The 13,828-nt window shown below is 37.5% G+C and overlaps 1 protein-coding gene across 1 annotated transcript in view; it reads right to left on the bottom strand.

Annotated features, from left to right (window-relative positions):
* The window catches only part of ESR1 (estrogen receptor 1), a 162,985-nt gene that overhangs the window by 74,848 nt on the left and 74,309 nt on the right, over positions 1 to 13,828 (bottom strand). The window contains 1 exon segment of the mRNA XM_032101883.1: positions 2,172 to 2,362. Coding sequence (XP_031957774.1) covers positions 2,172 to 2,362 — 191 coding nt within the window.

Below are 13,828 nucleotides of genomic sequence, written 5' to 3'. Positions count from 1 at the left end.
ATGAGAACATGTACTTGCTGAAATAGAGATCTCTTCCAAATCCAGTAGAAAATTCAAAAATTACCTTAGTTCATCATGACTGGGTACCTATGACTTTAAACATTCTTCAGCAGATTTTCATGCCATCTGTGATCAAATGATCACAATTCTCTCATAAGTACTCATATCCTCGAATTATTTTTTTATATTTGTGGATGTCATTTTTTATGATAACTTAATCTCAAAAGAGGTGGATCAACTGGAGAAAGTACAGAGGAGTTTAACAAATGGGATCAGAAGTCTAGAAAGCATGCTCTACTGAAAGAACTTGGTTTGTTTAGTCTAAAAAAGAGAAGACTGAAAAAAGATATGATAACAGTCTTCAACTATGTGAAAGGTTGTTGTAATAAGCCCTCGTCGTGCCCACAGGGGATACGGCAAGAAGCAAGGAGCTTAAATTAGAGCAAATGTGACTTACAGGTCATGAAAGACATTTTATGGGGTACTGGAAACTTAAGCTTTAAGATTTAAAAGCTTACCTACTTAAAAATTACCTTAAATATATATACGTAGCAAGAAGCGAATTTACTAACTAGCCTTTAGCATAGCACAAATAGATAACAGATCCACTGTGGTGGACCACAACATTTGTCCATGAGGAGGCCAGGGCAAAACCACCAAGTGCTGACAGCACAAGCTCAGTAAACAGATTCATTTCTTCTTCCACAATGGCCAAAAGCTGAAGATCTGTGCTGTACAATTACTTGATAACTCTCGCTTAAAGCTATTTCAATTTCCACTTTGTTGTGACTCAGTTCAGTTCAAGCACAAGGACATAATTTCAAAAGTCTAAGAATAATCCTGATTTGGTCAGGGGAAGTGAAAAGGAAAAATAACAAAAAAACCCACAATAAGGGAGCTGTTCTGACATTGCAAGTTAAAGTAAATCACTCTGATGTGAAGAAAAAAGCATTTCACCCTTCCTCCATTCAGTGTTGCTTATTACTGACCTCTGGTTTTAACCACTTACTCTTTTAAAAATCATTTTAGTGTGTCTGGACAAACAGAAATACGACTAACTATTGACTAATCATCAGCATTCAAATAATTCCATCAATGTCTACCCTTCAGCCAGTCTTTTACTTTTTCTCTTCAAGGCAGGGAAAATTCTGAGCTGAATGCTGGAAGTATTATTTAACTCACCTCAGTGCTAGCCATGCAACAAAACAGGCAAAAATCACACCTTGTGATATGAGGTAAAACTGTTCCATACTATGTTTACTTCAGTAAAAGAAGCAACAGAAATTTTTGTGCCTATGTATCACCTGGAGATTTTAAAAACTATAGAAACCTAAATAAAGCACAGCACTTTACAAGTTTTCTGTTGAAAAGGAAGAAATCTGTTTTATTTTCTTCTCTAAAACTTAGATACTGAACAGTACCTGTATTTTCAGTAGAATTATAGTTACTTCTTACTCAGTTTAAAAGATGTTGAACAAAGCAAAAAAACCCATCTATTCCACAAAGTGACAGGCATTTAAATAATCATCTCTGTCACAGTAACTAACACTGTTTTTGTTAGATGCCCTTTACTCCACTAGCCTTTTTAACTATGACAAGACTGTGAACTAAACCATTCTGTGTGCAGTTCAAAGCCCTGCTTTGTTGACAGACACAAATAATATTTCATTAAGGAAATATTCCTTTTCAATACTCGCTCTCAAAAGACATCTGACATCTTTAAGGAGTTGAGATTTGGATTGAACCATCTGGCTAATGGAGCACTAAATTAAGATTAATAAATCAATCAGCAGGAATTAATCATCTGACAGGGAATTCTGAAAAAAAAAATGCCTTGGAGGAGAGATATGCATAACCTGAAATAGTGCATCTTGATCCAATATGGATTTTTAAATTAAATTTCTCACTGCTACCATGGTCTGATATACCTAAAGAAACAACAACATAGAAAAGCTTTTCCTTCCGTCATTAATGTTGGACTAAATAACAACATATTGTATATCTGCTAGAAGCATTCACCAAACACAGAGCTAAATCTATGTGGGAGAGCACAACAACTGCTAATGAAAACACAATCAATGTAATTGTCCCGGACTCGGGTTGCAATCTCAAGTATCTTCAGTTTCCTCAAGCGTAAAGAGTAAAGGTGACTCACTTGAACTGTTTATTACCTTGAATACTCCTTTTGAAAAAGGCTTTGCAGCCCTCACAAGACCAGACCCCATAGTGGTATCCTGAGGCGTAGTCGTTGCAGACAGCACAGTACCGCGTTTCCTTGGTGGACTCCATGGACAGGCTCCCCTTCTCGTTGGTACTGGACATCCTCTCCCGCATGCTGTGGCGCCTGTTATCAGAACTTGGTCTGTTGATAGCAAAAAAAAAAACACAAGCACAGTTCTTTCAGGGAGGTTAAGCTTCATCCACTGCTTCAGGTTGTCAGAAAGAAATCTTGTTTGTTTGAAAACAACCGATAGACAAAAGAAAAATGTTTTTATCTACTGCCCTCTCTCCTAGTTGGAAAGTCGCAGAAATAGTAGGATATGGGGGAATTTCTCATAAATCAACCTGAAGTTACTGGGTATTGTACCTTGAAAAATTAAAAAGCTATTTGATAAATTAATCAATTTTTCAACATCACAAAGGAATACAAAAAAAACCAGCACTATTTTGTGTACCTGCTCCCATCCAAAGGATGCAATATCAGCAGCTAGGTCAAGAATCTGAGTCAAAAATCACTTGATGATTGCACCTGAATTAGTTTAATTATTAACTTAAATTATTATATTATATACACCTAAATTACTAATGAAGCTATTTTCAAGTATTATTGCCCATTTAGAGATGCAAGCTTTCCTTCACTTGTCAAGATCTAATACTGCATAAAAAAGTGCCTGTTCTCATTACAATAACACTTTCATACAAATTAAGAAATGGTTTTAGCACAAAAAAAAAAAAAGAGAGCGTATTGAAAATTGTTGCCGAAGAACTTCTGTTCCAGTGATACACAAATGTTTCTGCACATGTCCTAGATATGCACATGACTGGCATGTGCAGGATGCTGTGCAGGTGAAAACCAAACAAATCTATCTGTAAATGGCAATGAATTCACATCCAGCTGAACCTGGTAAGAGGTTGTTATGGGTAGTTGCTGCACACATGGTCTGCAACATCGAAAAAGCTGAGAGGATGTGAAATTGCCAAGGGAACCACCAGGGAACTCTGGGATTGCCCCTGGAAGGCAAACAGTTCTTGCGAAACATGCTCTTCAGTAAGAGTCTGCACTAAAAATTGTTCAGGAGACAAATACCATTGGGTGTGACAGCACCAGACAAGCTAAAGCATGAAGAATCCTACTGTTTATAGTAATTACCCACTTTCATGCATGCTTTAATTGCTGATTAGTAAGCAGGTGGCTTTTATCTCCCCAGAGTCTCAACATTTTCTCTAACATATCCTGGTTTTGAGCCTAGGAGACTCTCTTTCAGATTTCTTCCTACATACCTAATTTTGCCTTATTCCCTTCATGAGCACAGCAAAACTTGCTGTGTTTTGATGAACCGAGACATCTGGCACCAACCACACCTTCTTGCTCCAAACCCATACTCCCCAGCAGCTTTCTGATTTCCTTAGGTATGCTCAAATATCTCATCTAGCCTAAGTTCCCTGACATCTCCATCTGCAGTACCTCTCACCATCCAAAAGATTTCTCCCAGCCAGCCAAAGGCACGCTCTCACATGTGCTCTCGGCCATCCCCTTGAGACTTTATATATATAATTTCTGTCCCCAAATATGATATTAATTCAAATCTTTTCAATGAAAATGTATCAGTTATTAGAGACACATGAGGCTTTACCATGTTAGATAGCAGAAACTACTACTGGCATCATTCAGGAAAACTGCATTTTTTAAACCAAATGTTCTTTGCCAAGACTTATACATCAGCTAATTTTGAACATTTACGTAAATAACTTTTTTTCCTTTGGAACTTGTGAAGAAGTGAAGAATTGTAAAGGGTGAAGGGCTGACATAACACATCTTTGGTTTTTCAGTGAGACAGGAAAATTGAAGAATGTCACAATTGGCAACATGATTCTATGAAACTAAGCAGGGAAAAAAGTCCTTGCATATTTTAGATGATAAAACATAAAAAATTAAAATTTTAAAATGTACCAAAATTAACACAGTATCATTAATCAATCATTATGGGCACAACACATACATTGTCCATATAATTACCTTTTCCAGCCCCACAAGCCGATCTAACTATACTTTTTTATTCTTCTCAAAGTTCTGAACCTTCCTCTGAATTTGCTTTATCCCAGTGCCTCATTTAATTGACTTCTTTTTTTTTTTTTTTCTACTGATCAAAGCTGTTGTTTCTTATCTTCTCCACTCCATTCTCCTCTGTCTGCAGCTTTATCACCTCTGTCAATATAACTTTAAATAAACCACGCTGTGGCTTCTTTAAAATACATACTCTTAGGTGTATATAACAACAAGAAAGTTTTAAATATTTGAAGTAAACCAGCAAGCAATCTAATAACTGTCAATATAATTTTAATAGCAATAGTCTAATCTGTTAGGTACACATGACGACTTGATAAATGTTCATAATCTTTGATCAATTTTTTAAAAAACTGATACAGATATGCATGTTACACAAGATAAGGTTCCTAGAATTATTTTGATCTCAATAAGGAGTACAAAGAAATTAAAATTTTGCACTTTAAAAAACAGTACAAGAAAAAAAATTCAAGTTTCAAAACAATTACATATTTCTTTAGGTGTGTAGCAGTTTTCCAACATTACACACTTACTAAAGCAATCCTAGTTTCTCAGTTGGATATGAAAGAAAACTCTTTCATAGGTAAAACCAAAATTAAGAAATACCAAAAAGTATCAGTCATCACTGATCTATCAGTCCAGATAAATTAAATTTTCATCTTTTCAGAATATTCATCCTTTTTCAGATCAAACCTAGGTTTGCAAACACATTTTTATTAAAGTTATACTTAAGAATAATAAAAAATTACTCAAAAATTACCTGAATGAAAGCTTTTTCTAATGTAGAACAAATTTAAAAATTCATTAAATATGTACACTCCAAATAAGCTGCATGAAAACACTAAGAAGGAAGATGCAGTAAAGATAAATATCTTTTCATGCTTGTGTGGAGTCTGTCCCACAGGTTCTGTCCATCCTCAGTCACACAATGAGGCCCTGTTTCCACAGGGATGCTGCAGGCAGAAGCAATGAGAGTTCATTCCCTGCAGGCTCCCAGCGTTTGTGGTCCCAGGGATCACAGGGAAGCAGTGCCACTACTCACACCTGCCTGCAATGCCCATAAGTGTCAAACCTCACTCGGGTCTCCATCACCTTCCTGCACACCACCTTGCTACATTGAGAGAGCACTATCAATCTGTTAACACAGACTTTCAAAAAGCAAAAGGAATCTAAACATGACCTTGCTGCTTCTCACCCTCAGCATCAGTGCCACTCCAGCACCGCTTGAGCAAGGTTTTGCAAACTGGCCCTGCAGTCATCACATTCAGGCTTTGGTGAACCACAGTGGGAAGCACACTAAAATACCCCTAGCCCCATATTCCCCAAAAATAACATCCTTTCCGTTTATATAGTGGACATAAAAGCTGGTAATAAATTCAGTCAAGTAATTATTAGAGGAGATGAGGAGAAAAACTTTTTATGAAAAGAAGATCCCAATAACAGATTGCTAAATCAAAATAACGTATCAGATTTCATCCAGAAACCAGCTGCTAGTTAGCGCACATCACAGACCACTGATGCTGTGTCCTGACAAAAAAACTGTAACAGTCTGCTCTTCATCCAGTTTTCAGCTGGGTTTCAAGGGTTGGTGTTCTGGAGAACATAGTACAACAACGTAACCCAGCTTACTAACTTTGGCAAGACCATCATTCCCAAAATACAAGAGCAGAACCTTTTCTACAATTCCCTTTGTAACCTATGCAAACAATAACAAAAAAATAAAAGACCAAACTATGTTTACCACAAAAACCCACAAATTAAAAAGAAAACCCCAGACAAAGCCCTCTCTCCAAGGCCTGTGCAAAACCAGAAAAGATTAGAAAGCTAAAAAACCCCAGAATTTACTTCTCATTTCCAAATATAATACAACAAATGTAATGAAATGTAATCAAAATGCAAAGTGTTTGGAACCTACAGAGCAGAACAAACTTGTCTTCTACACTCACTTTCATGTTTCACACTTCAATGAGTGTGTAAGGAAACAAAGACACCTCTACTTTACACATTCACTCATCACCTGCAGCTCTGAATCAGAAAGAGATTAGTAACCCTATGTTGACTACAAAGTAAAAAGAAAGTGTACATGAGACAATTAAAGTTTTATAATGTAAACTCAGGTTTTTTTACATCAAGATAATCTGACTGGCAGGCAGGATGAATTTAGGATAGCCCAAAGTACACAATCCACACAACAGTGAGGTAAGGCCCAATTTATTCACAATCCCAGCTTTACCTGAAATAAAGAGATTTCATAGTAGGAGGGCTTAAGGGAAAAAGTATATAAGCAGTTAAATAAGACACCTTGAGAAATTCTAGTTTTCTGAATTTATTTTCAAACAATAAACTTTAATATGCAGCTTCTGAATCTTTTTTACCTGAATGGATGAAAGTTCCCAGGGCATCCCTCAAAACTAATGGTCATTTCAAAAGCAGTCAAGGTCTAACACAAATGCATTTCCACACACTCTACTTATTATAACACCATTCTACCATTCCATATGAAATTAATCTGCTGTTAGAATGTAAACTTCTGCCTGGGGCAAAATATTTACAAAATACTATTTGAACAGAACTAAGTGCTTGGAAACACAAGACATCTCAAGGAAAAGTATTGCAATAGCATTGACCAAGTATACAAATAAACAGAAAACTGCCAAATACATTAAGGACCTCAAAACTATACTCTCAAAAAGTAGCTTCAAAGAACCTGAAGAACAATCATATGCCATCCAAATGAAAGTGTTGGCTTAAAAAAATATCCCAAAATGTCTAGGGCTGTAATTAAGCTAAGTACAACTTGAGGACAGAGAGAGAAAGCCTTACATGAAGTTCTATCTCAAATGGACAGCATCACTGGGTATTTTAGGCTAGATGGAACCTTGGGAGGTGACCATATGCCAAACCAGCATTGGCACAAGACAGGCTACAGCCATGAAGATGGGCTCCAGCAATGGGAGCAGACACTGGCATCACTCCATGGCTGATACTCCACTGGTGATGAAGATCAGCTAGCACTCACCCTAGGACCTGATTGTGTTTCCTGATCCATGGCTCTGAGCACATGCAACTCACACAGCTAAATTCTCTTCCTCCCCCCCAAAACAGGATGGTTTTGTCTATGCTACCATAGGAGAAGCCTTGCATAGCTCCTGCCTGCCCCATGCCCTGGGAGAGGTCCACTTAAACTGGCCAAACCCTGCCTGGGAGTGTGAAGCTCTTCAGCAGTGAGAGTCGTCATGTTGATCTTTGCACCCATGGCCTGGCCTTGTTTAGGTAACTAAAATATACGCAGGGCTTTCTTGTTCCACTATCCTCAGTTTATTCCCTGGTGATCAGAAACGTCTCTGGGTGTAGCATCAAAACCATGAGTAATAAGCATTTCCCTTAGACAACAATGCTGTCCCTTCCAGCTTAGTGCCTGCCTCACTGAACCTGACATTTAAGTTCACCAACAATTTCTGTAAGGGATAAACATAGCTGTGAAAGTTTGACACCCTTGGGTGAAAAGAAGCTGTAGGCTGAGAAAGAGCTGCCCATAATTCACACCTCTAAATGGAATGCATGACTAGCTCCTTCTCTTCCCTTTCCCACAGCCCTGTGCCTTCACAAGTCTTCCTGTCAAGGGAAATACAAAGTGTAATCAGAAAGACCACCAGAGCAGAGCTGCACATCAGCTCCTCTGACACCTAGACAAGACAGGAGGAGACCATCCTGGCAGAGAGATGCTCCTCTGGTCACTTATTCTCATTTATCTCATGTCTTTGGCTCATATCTTGTCTTGTCCTTTAGGGTAAGTGCAGGGACACCTCAACAGGACTACTTGCATAGAAAATCCCAAGCTGATGTAGTAAATGGATGAGGTGAACAAATATTGACATAAAAGACTGAGGAGAGAAAATACCAAGAACTAATTTAAAAATAACAGAATATATTTATGAAGGCCAAATAAGAAAAATGGCAAGGAAACCAACTGAAAACTGACAGGGCTCACTGCAGAAAAAAGAAAAAAAATGTAACTGACAAAAGAGAAATGTAAGAAAAATAAATGAAAATGAAGTTATATGAAAGGTGAATAATAAAATAATTTTAAATACTGATAGCATTTCACAATGTATCAGAAAATATATTTTGTAGTCAGAAGACACTGAAATGCTTTCTTTAGAACTAAAATGAAATACAACTTAATTTGGTAACTTAAATAAAAAAACTTATGCAAAATATCTTGGTATTGACCAAGAAACAGTAGTGTTGAGGACAAGCTCTGGCAACATGAAAATAAAAGCTTATCTTCTTAGGTCATCAAAACTTCTTATTTGACATGAAACTAAACATTTCCTTTGGCATTAGTTTTATCATTTTCCTTCATTCTTAACTCTGGTTAATTTTAAAATGAGTGATTGAAATGCTACATTTGGATATGCCAAAAGTAAACCACTCCATGTGTGCAGAAAAATGTCCTCTAGAACTACCTAGTAAAGTCAGTATAAATTCGAACATTCTTTCAGTCCTTTAAAGCTTCATTTTTGTTAAATTTTATTTTATTTTCAGATCTGTCACTAATATTTGCAGACTGCATTAAAATCTGGAGGGATGTGTTTATGCACTGTCACTGAGTGGTCTATGACATCTCCAGCCACATTTCCTGAAGGTTCTATGGATGGGAGAGTAAAGGAGCCCAGACTACTTTTTCATGTGTCTAATACCTGAATTCAGATGTTTGCAATACTTCCCTCTCCCATACTTCCAGTCCTTGGATTGGTTTTCTATGGTTTATACATGTGAGCTAATAATTTTGCAGCAGATTCCCTTGACAACATAAAAGTTTGCCCAGCTTTCTGAAAAACGTTGAAGTTTTTCTTTGAAATGGCAGGGGAGTGAGGGATGGGTTCTAAAATGGAAATAGCTTGATCTATTTGTCAGTTCTATGGGTCTGAAATTTAAATTCATACCAAAACAATCTTTTGAATAAATACAGAGAAATTGATTCATTCTGTTTCTCAATGCTGTTGGAATCTAAACTACAGCTCAATTACAGGGTCATTTTCATTATTCTTAAGTAAAGAAAGCTGTACTTCAAGGAATAACCCAAACCTGAAATAATTTCTAAGCAATAGCAATTTTCTGGGTTTTTTTCCATTATGCAGAGAAATTTAATAACTTCTTTCTGTACATAAGGTGAATGCAGAAACACCCACACATAATCTTTATATGGGTATACCTTAGAAAAAGATTAAGATTTTAAACACCGGGTGGTTGAACTGCTTCTTGCAAATGCGACTCAAACCTTAATTTATGTGTCCTGTGCATATGTATGTTATCTTCAATTATGTGACCATACATTTCAGAGTGCAACAGCTCATCAGTGCATCGAATAAAAAATAATTCATTAAATGAGCAGCTACTCTGTCTGTGAGGGTTTTTTTCCATGACTGTTCAGTGTCTGGTGCCTTATTATCAGCACATTATCTGAATTCAGAATTAACTTCCTCCCAGTATTTCCATGCCACTATAGCAATTTAGCAGCTGACAGATCCTAATGAATATATTTTTCCAACACTCTTCCGAGTTGAAAGGATAAAAAAATGAGACTGAGAGAGATTAAGGTCAAAAGTATATACTGAGTTATGGGCAACCTGAGTTTTTAAGTACTCACCATTAAATAGGTTTTGAATGTTCAGAGTGCTACTTTTCTTGTCTGCAATTGCAAGAGCAAATGTTCGACACTTACATGAATCAGACTGTAGGACTTCCATTCTGCACAAAGAAAATTACAATACAACACGAGAATGCTTGTGAAGTTTGATTTTAATGATTTCTGAACTTTACAGAAGCATTTGTGGCAGAATTGGACAAAGAATTCAGTTCTTCAGGCCAGAAATCAGCTGCTTCCATGTAATAATTTTTGCTTCTTTCCTTTTTTTAGTTACCAGCCTTTGGGAAAAATGAGTAGAGAATTTACAGTGACATATTTCACTATATGACACATTCCACAGATGATTTTTTTTCATATATTGGAACAGCATCCCACTTATGATTACCTTATAAATATAGAAATAATTATAATAATAATAATCACAAAAGGACCAAATAGGATTTGCACAGGTCACCTTATCTTGGGCTTAATAAAATTACAAGTTTGCAAATAACAGCTTTTTGTAGCTTCTCACCTTCTAAAGAGGATGTCTAGAAAAACTAAAATGTTACCTTTTTGCCTCAGAGAGTCACAGACAGCAAAGCTGGGCCACGTTGGTGGACCCTTCACTTGTGTTAATGCAGCACAGGATGACAGATCACTCTCATTCAGCAGCAGAGGAAGGATGTCAGTGACACCCGCTAACTGTTGTACGTAGTGAGGCTACAAGTCCTTTTTGCTACTCTATTTTAGGAGAAGTAAAAGCTCTTAAACACACAGAAGGTGCTGCCTTTGCTGTCAGTGGGAACCTCTGCTCTGTCCTCCCACAGATGTTCTTTGTCTGCTGTTCTCATTTGGCCCATCCAGCGCCACTTGTTCCATTCTTACCTTCACCTTTGGGCTTTTCCTTCTAGCCTCATCTCCCTGTCTAGAAAGGACAAACTTCCCTCCTCTGGTGCCTGGCCTGACTCTGCCTGGCTACTTCTCTCATGCCCAGACTCCCTGCAGGCATTTCATCCAAAGCTCTCCTTCTCTCACTACTCACTTTGCTCATGTCCTGGGCAGGACGGCTCCACTCTTCTGCCTCTCTCTGTACCCCAGCAACCCAGTCTGCCACGATTATTTAGCTTCTGTAATCTTTATAAATAATCCATTTTTTCCTGTGACCTGACCCACCAGTTGCACAAGCACATCCTGAGATTTTTAACTAAAGAAGATTTGAGGGACCTTAGTGTTGCCATCTCTTGACCACATGTAACTCGTTAATCATACAAGGACACAAATATATATTTTTTACCAAGGCTAAATTTAAAATTTTTGCAATCCTGTGGTGAGCAGCTCTTTGTAAGTGCTACCAACCATCCACAAGACAAACTATGAAGTTTTTTGAGTCAGTCCTATTAGAATTAAAAATATAAATAAATCAAACAAAAAAAAAAGACAAATATTTCTTTGTAACACCTTTAAAGCTATGAAATGTCATTTATGTATAGGGCCTCACCTTATATGATTTGTAATTCTGTCTTTTCTCCTCTGGAGTGGGACTGCTTCTCTTAGAATACAAGCCTTCACAGTAACCACTCCCCATAGCCTGGGGTTTTGTGTGCTAGGACACTTTGCCCATGGGATAAAATAAAGGCCAGAAGCCTTCAGCTTTGAAGAACCAATTGAGAGATGCCATGCAAGCCATAATATGCAATAAATGCCATACTATTTTATGCCAGAATTTAACTTCTGAAATAAGGGAAAACATTATTCTCCTATTAATATTTAGAAGACTACTTAAATCACCACAGAAATCTAGTTTCTGCAAAGAAAAAGTTCAGATAAGAAAATTTCTCTCCCTCAATTTTCAAGGAAAAGATATTTACAGTGGGATTTTCATTTTGCAGAAATATTGATTTTTAAAGATTTGACAGAAATATATTCAAACACCAAAGCTTTTCTTTTCATGCAAAGCACATTTACAAAGAAAAAAACCATGTTTATAATTAGCAAAAAGAATAAAAGACACATTCACAGGCACTGTTTTGCCATGTTAAGCAGGAGGAGAAATTGCTGAAATCTCTACCAGCAGCCAAGCTGCCCTGCAGTCTTAATGTGACCTAAGTAATGACAAAAGACCCACAGAAATTTTATATTCTGCACCCACTGTACAGTAGCATCCAGTAAAGCACAGGCAGAGCATCACTTAAAAGACCACATATCTAGACCTGCCCCATAGGAACTTGTTTTAACTTGCCCTTACAATATTTTCAATGATTAAGCCTCTCTCTGTGAACTGTCTGCTGCTTCACTGCCTCATGGCCAGCCCAAGTCCTCTTCTGGAAATTAAGGTAGTTTGCCCTCAGCTATTTCCAGTTAGCCTGGAGAACAATTCAGATGCTGCTCTCTTGGTACACATTTTCCCTTACCTTTCCTGCTACGCCACCCCTCTGCCTCCATCCTTTCTTTCAGAGTGTCCTTTCTAATTCTTCTGCTCTCATAAGGACTTTGCCCCTTAGCAAGCCTAAAAATCTGAAAGAGGCCTTGCCAGTCTCTCTTAAAACAGCATATTGAGCTGTTCCTGTGTTTTTCTGTTCACGGAATAAAATCTGCCTCTTCTGCAAAAGATTACTCTGATAACTTGTACATCACTTACGATTTTCTCTTCTACTTAGACTGTTTTTTATTCTGATGTTCTTTTCTCTACTTACTAATTCTCCAGTTAGTGTACTCGTTCATTAGTTTTCTCCTTCCCAAAGGCTGGATACTGCACTGATCCTTAGAATTTGAGAAATATTTAGTGTTTCAGATTCTATTGTGGTAAGCAGCACTAGAAAAATGTTCTCTTACATACTTACATTTTAAGTGATTAATTTACAGATCTCTGCTACCTGTAACAACTAGCAGATAACTTTTGATTATTTAAAAATTAATGGTAGTGTCTGATCTGTGGAGTAAAATCTCTGCAAATTATTGTTTTCATGTATCTTTTGAATCCCTGCTCACTGGATGATCGCTCTACTCTTTAAGGAACACCACCAGTGGAAAAAATACTTTTAACAAATTCCCTAGGATATAAAATAATGACCAGACAAATTGTTTAGGGTTTTTCTGCCCATTTCTACCTCCTGCCGAGTGCAGTTTACCCTGGGCACAATCTGTCCCTGACACCATCTCTCAGTCTCAGAGACTCTGCTGCATGAAGAGTCATATAATCTGAGGAACCTCATTCTGCTGTCTTAAAGTGTGCCAAATTTGACGAAAAAGCTGCTGACAAAGTGTCCCTGGGCGCTGCATAAGATATGATTTTCTGGCAGCAATACCAAGTTGCTGTGTGGCTGTGTGGCTCTGGAGACAGGAGCAACAGGGCCCTGAGTGTGGCAATCAGCTGTGCCCACAAGTGTGCCAAAGTGGAGTGCTCAGCAGGCAAACGCTCTGGAAGCGTGGATTTAGGATAGCTCACTTAAGTGTAAACAATCTGAAGAGTAAAATGTTTGAAAAGCTGAAAGCATGAACAAACCAAAAGGCCAGCTTCAGCGAACAATCTCATGTACATCCTGTACAGCTTTCATGCTTTTAGAAAGTCCTAGTCGGCCTTGTCTCCACCAAAGTTATTCTAACCTTCAAAGACTCCGCTGAAAATTGTACCCCTGCATTTCTTACAAGAGTCTTAGAATTATAATATGGCTTTTGTGAAAAGGCTGACATTTATCCTTTCATAACACATCCAGAAGTCTTTTCTCCAGGTTTCACTGTTCCTAGTAAACTTTTTTCAAAATTACCCAGACACTGGACTACTTTTATTTTTTTCTTTTTTTAATGCTCAGATAAACTAGCACAATCCAGCCATCTGAAAGGAAAAGGTTAAGTTCACTCAATAGATTGGAAAAGGGTATTTCAGGAAGTACTGTCAGATTCTTACACTT

Source organism: Corvus moneduloides, chromosome 3 (genome assembly GCF_009650955.1).
Source record: "Corvus moneduloides isolate bCorMon1 chromosome 3, bCorMon1.pri, whole genome shotgun sequence".
NCBI lineage: Eukaryota > Metazoa > Chordata > Aves > Passeriformes > Corvidae > Corvus > Corvus moneduloides.
Note: the sequence above shows the minus strand (reverse complement) of the source record. Positions and strands in the feature narration are given on the sequence as shown.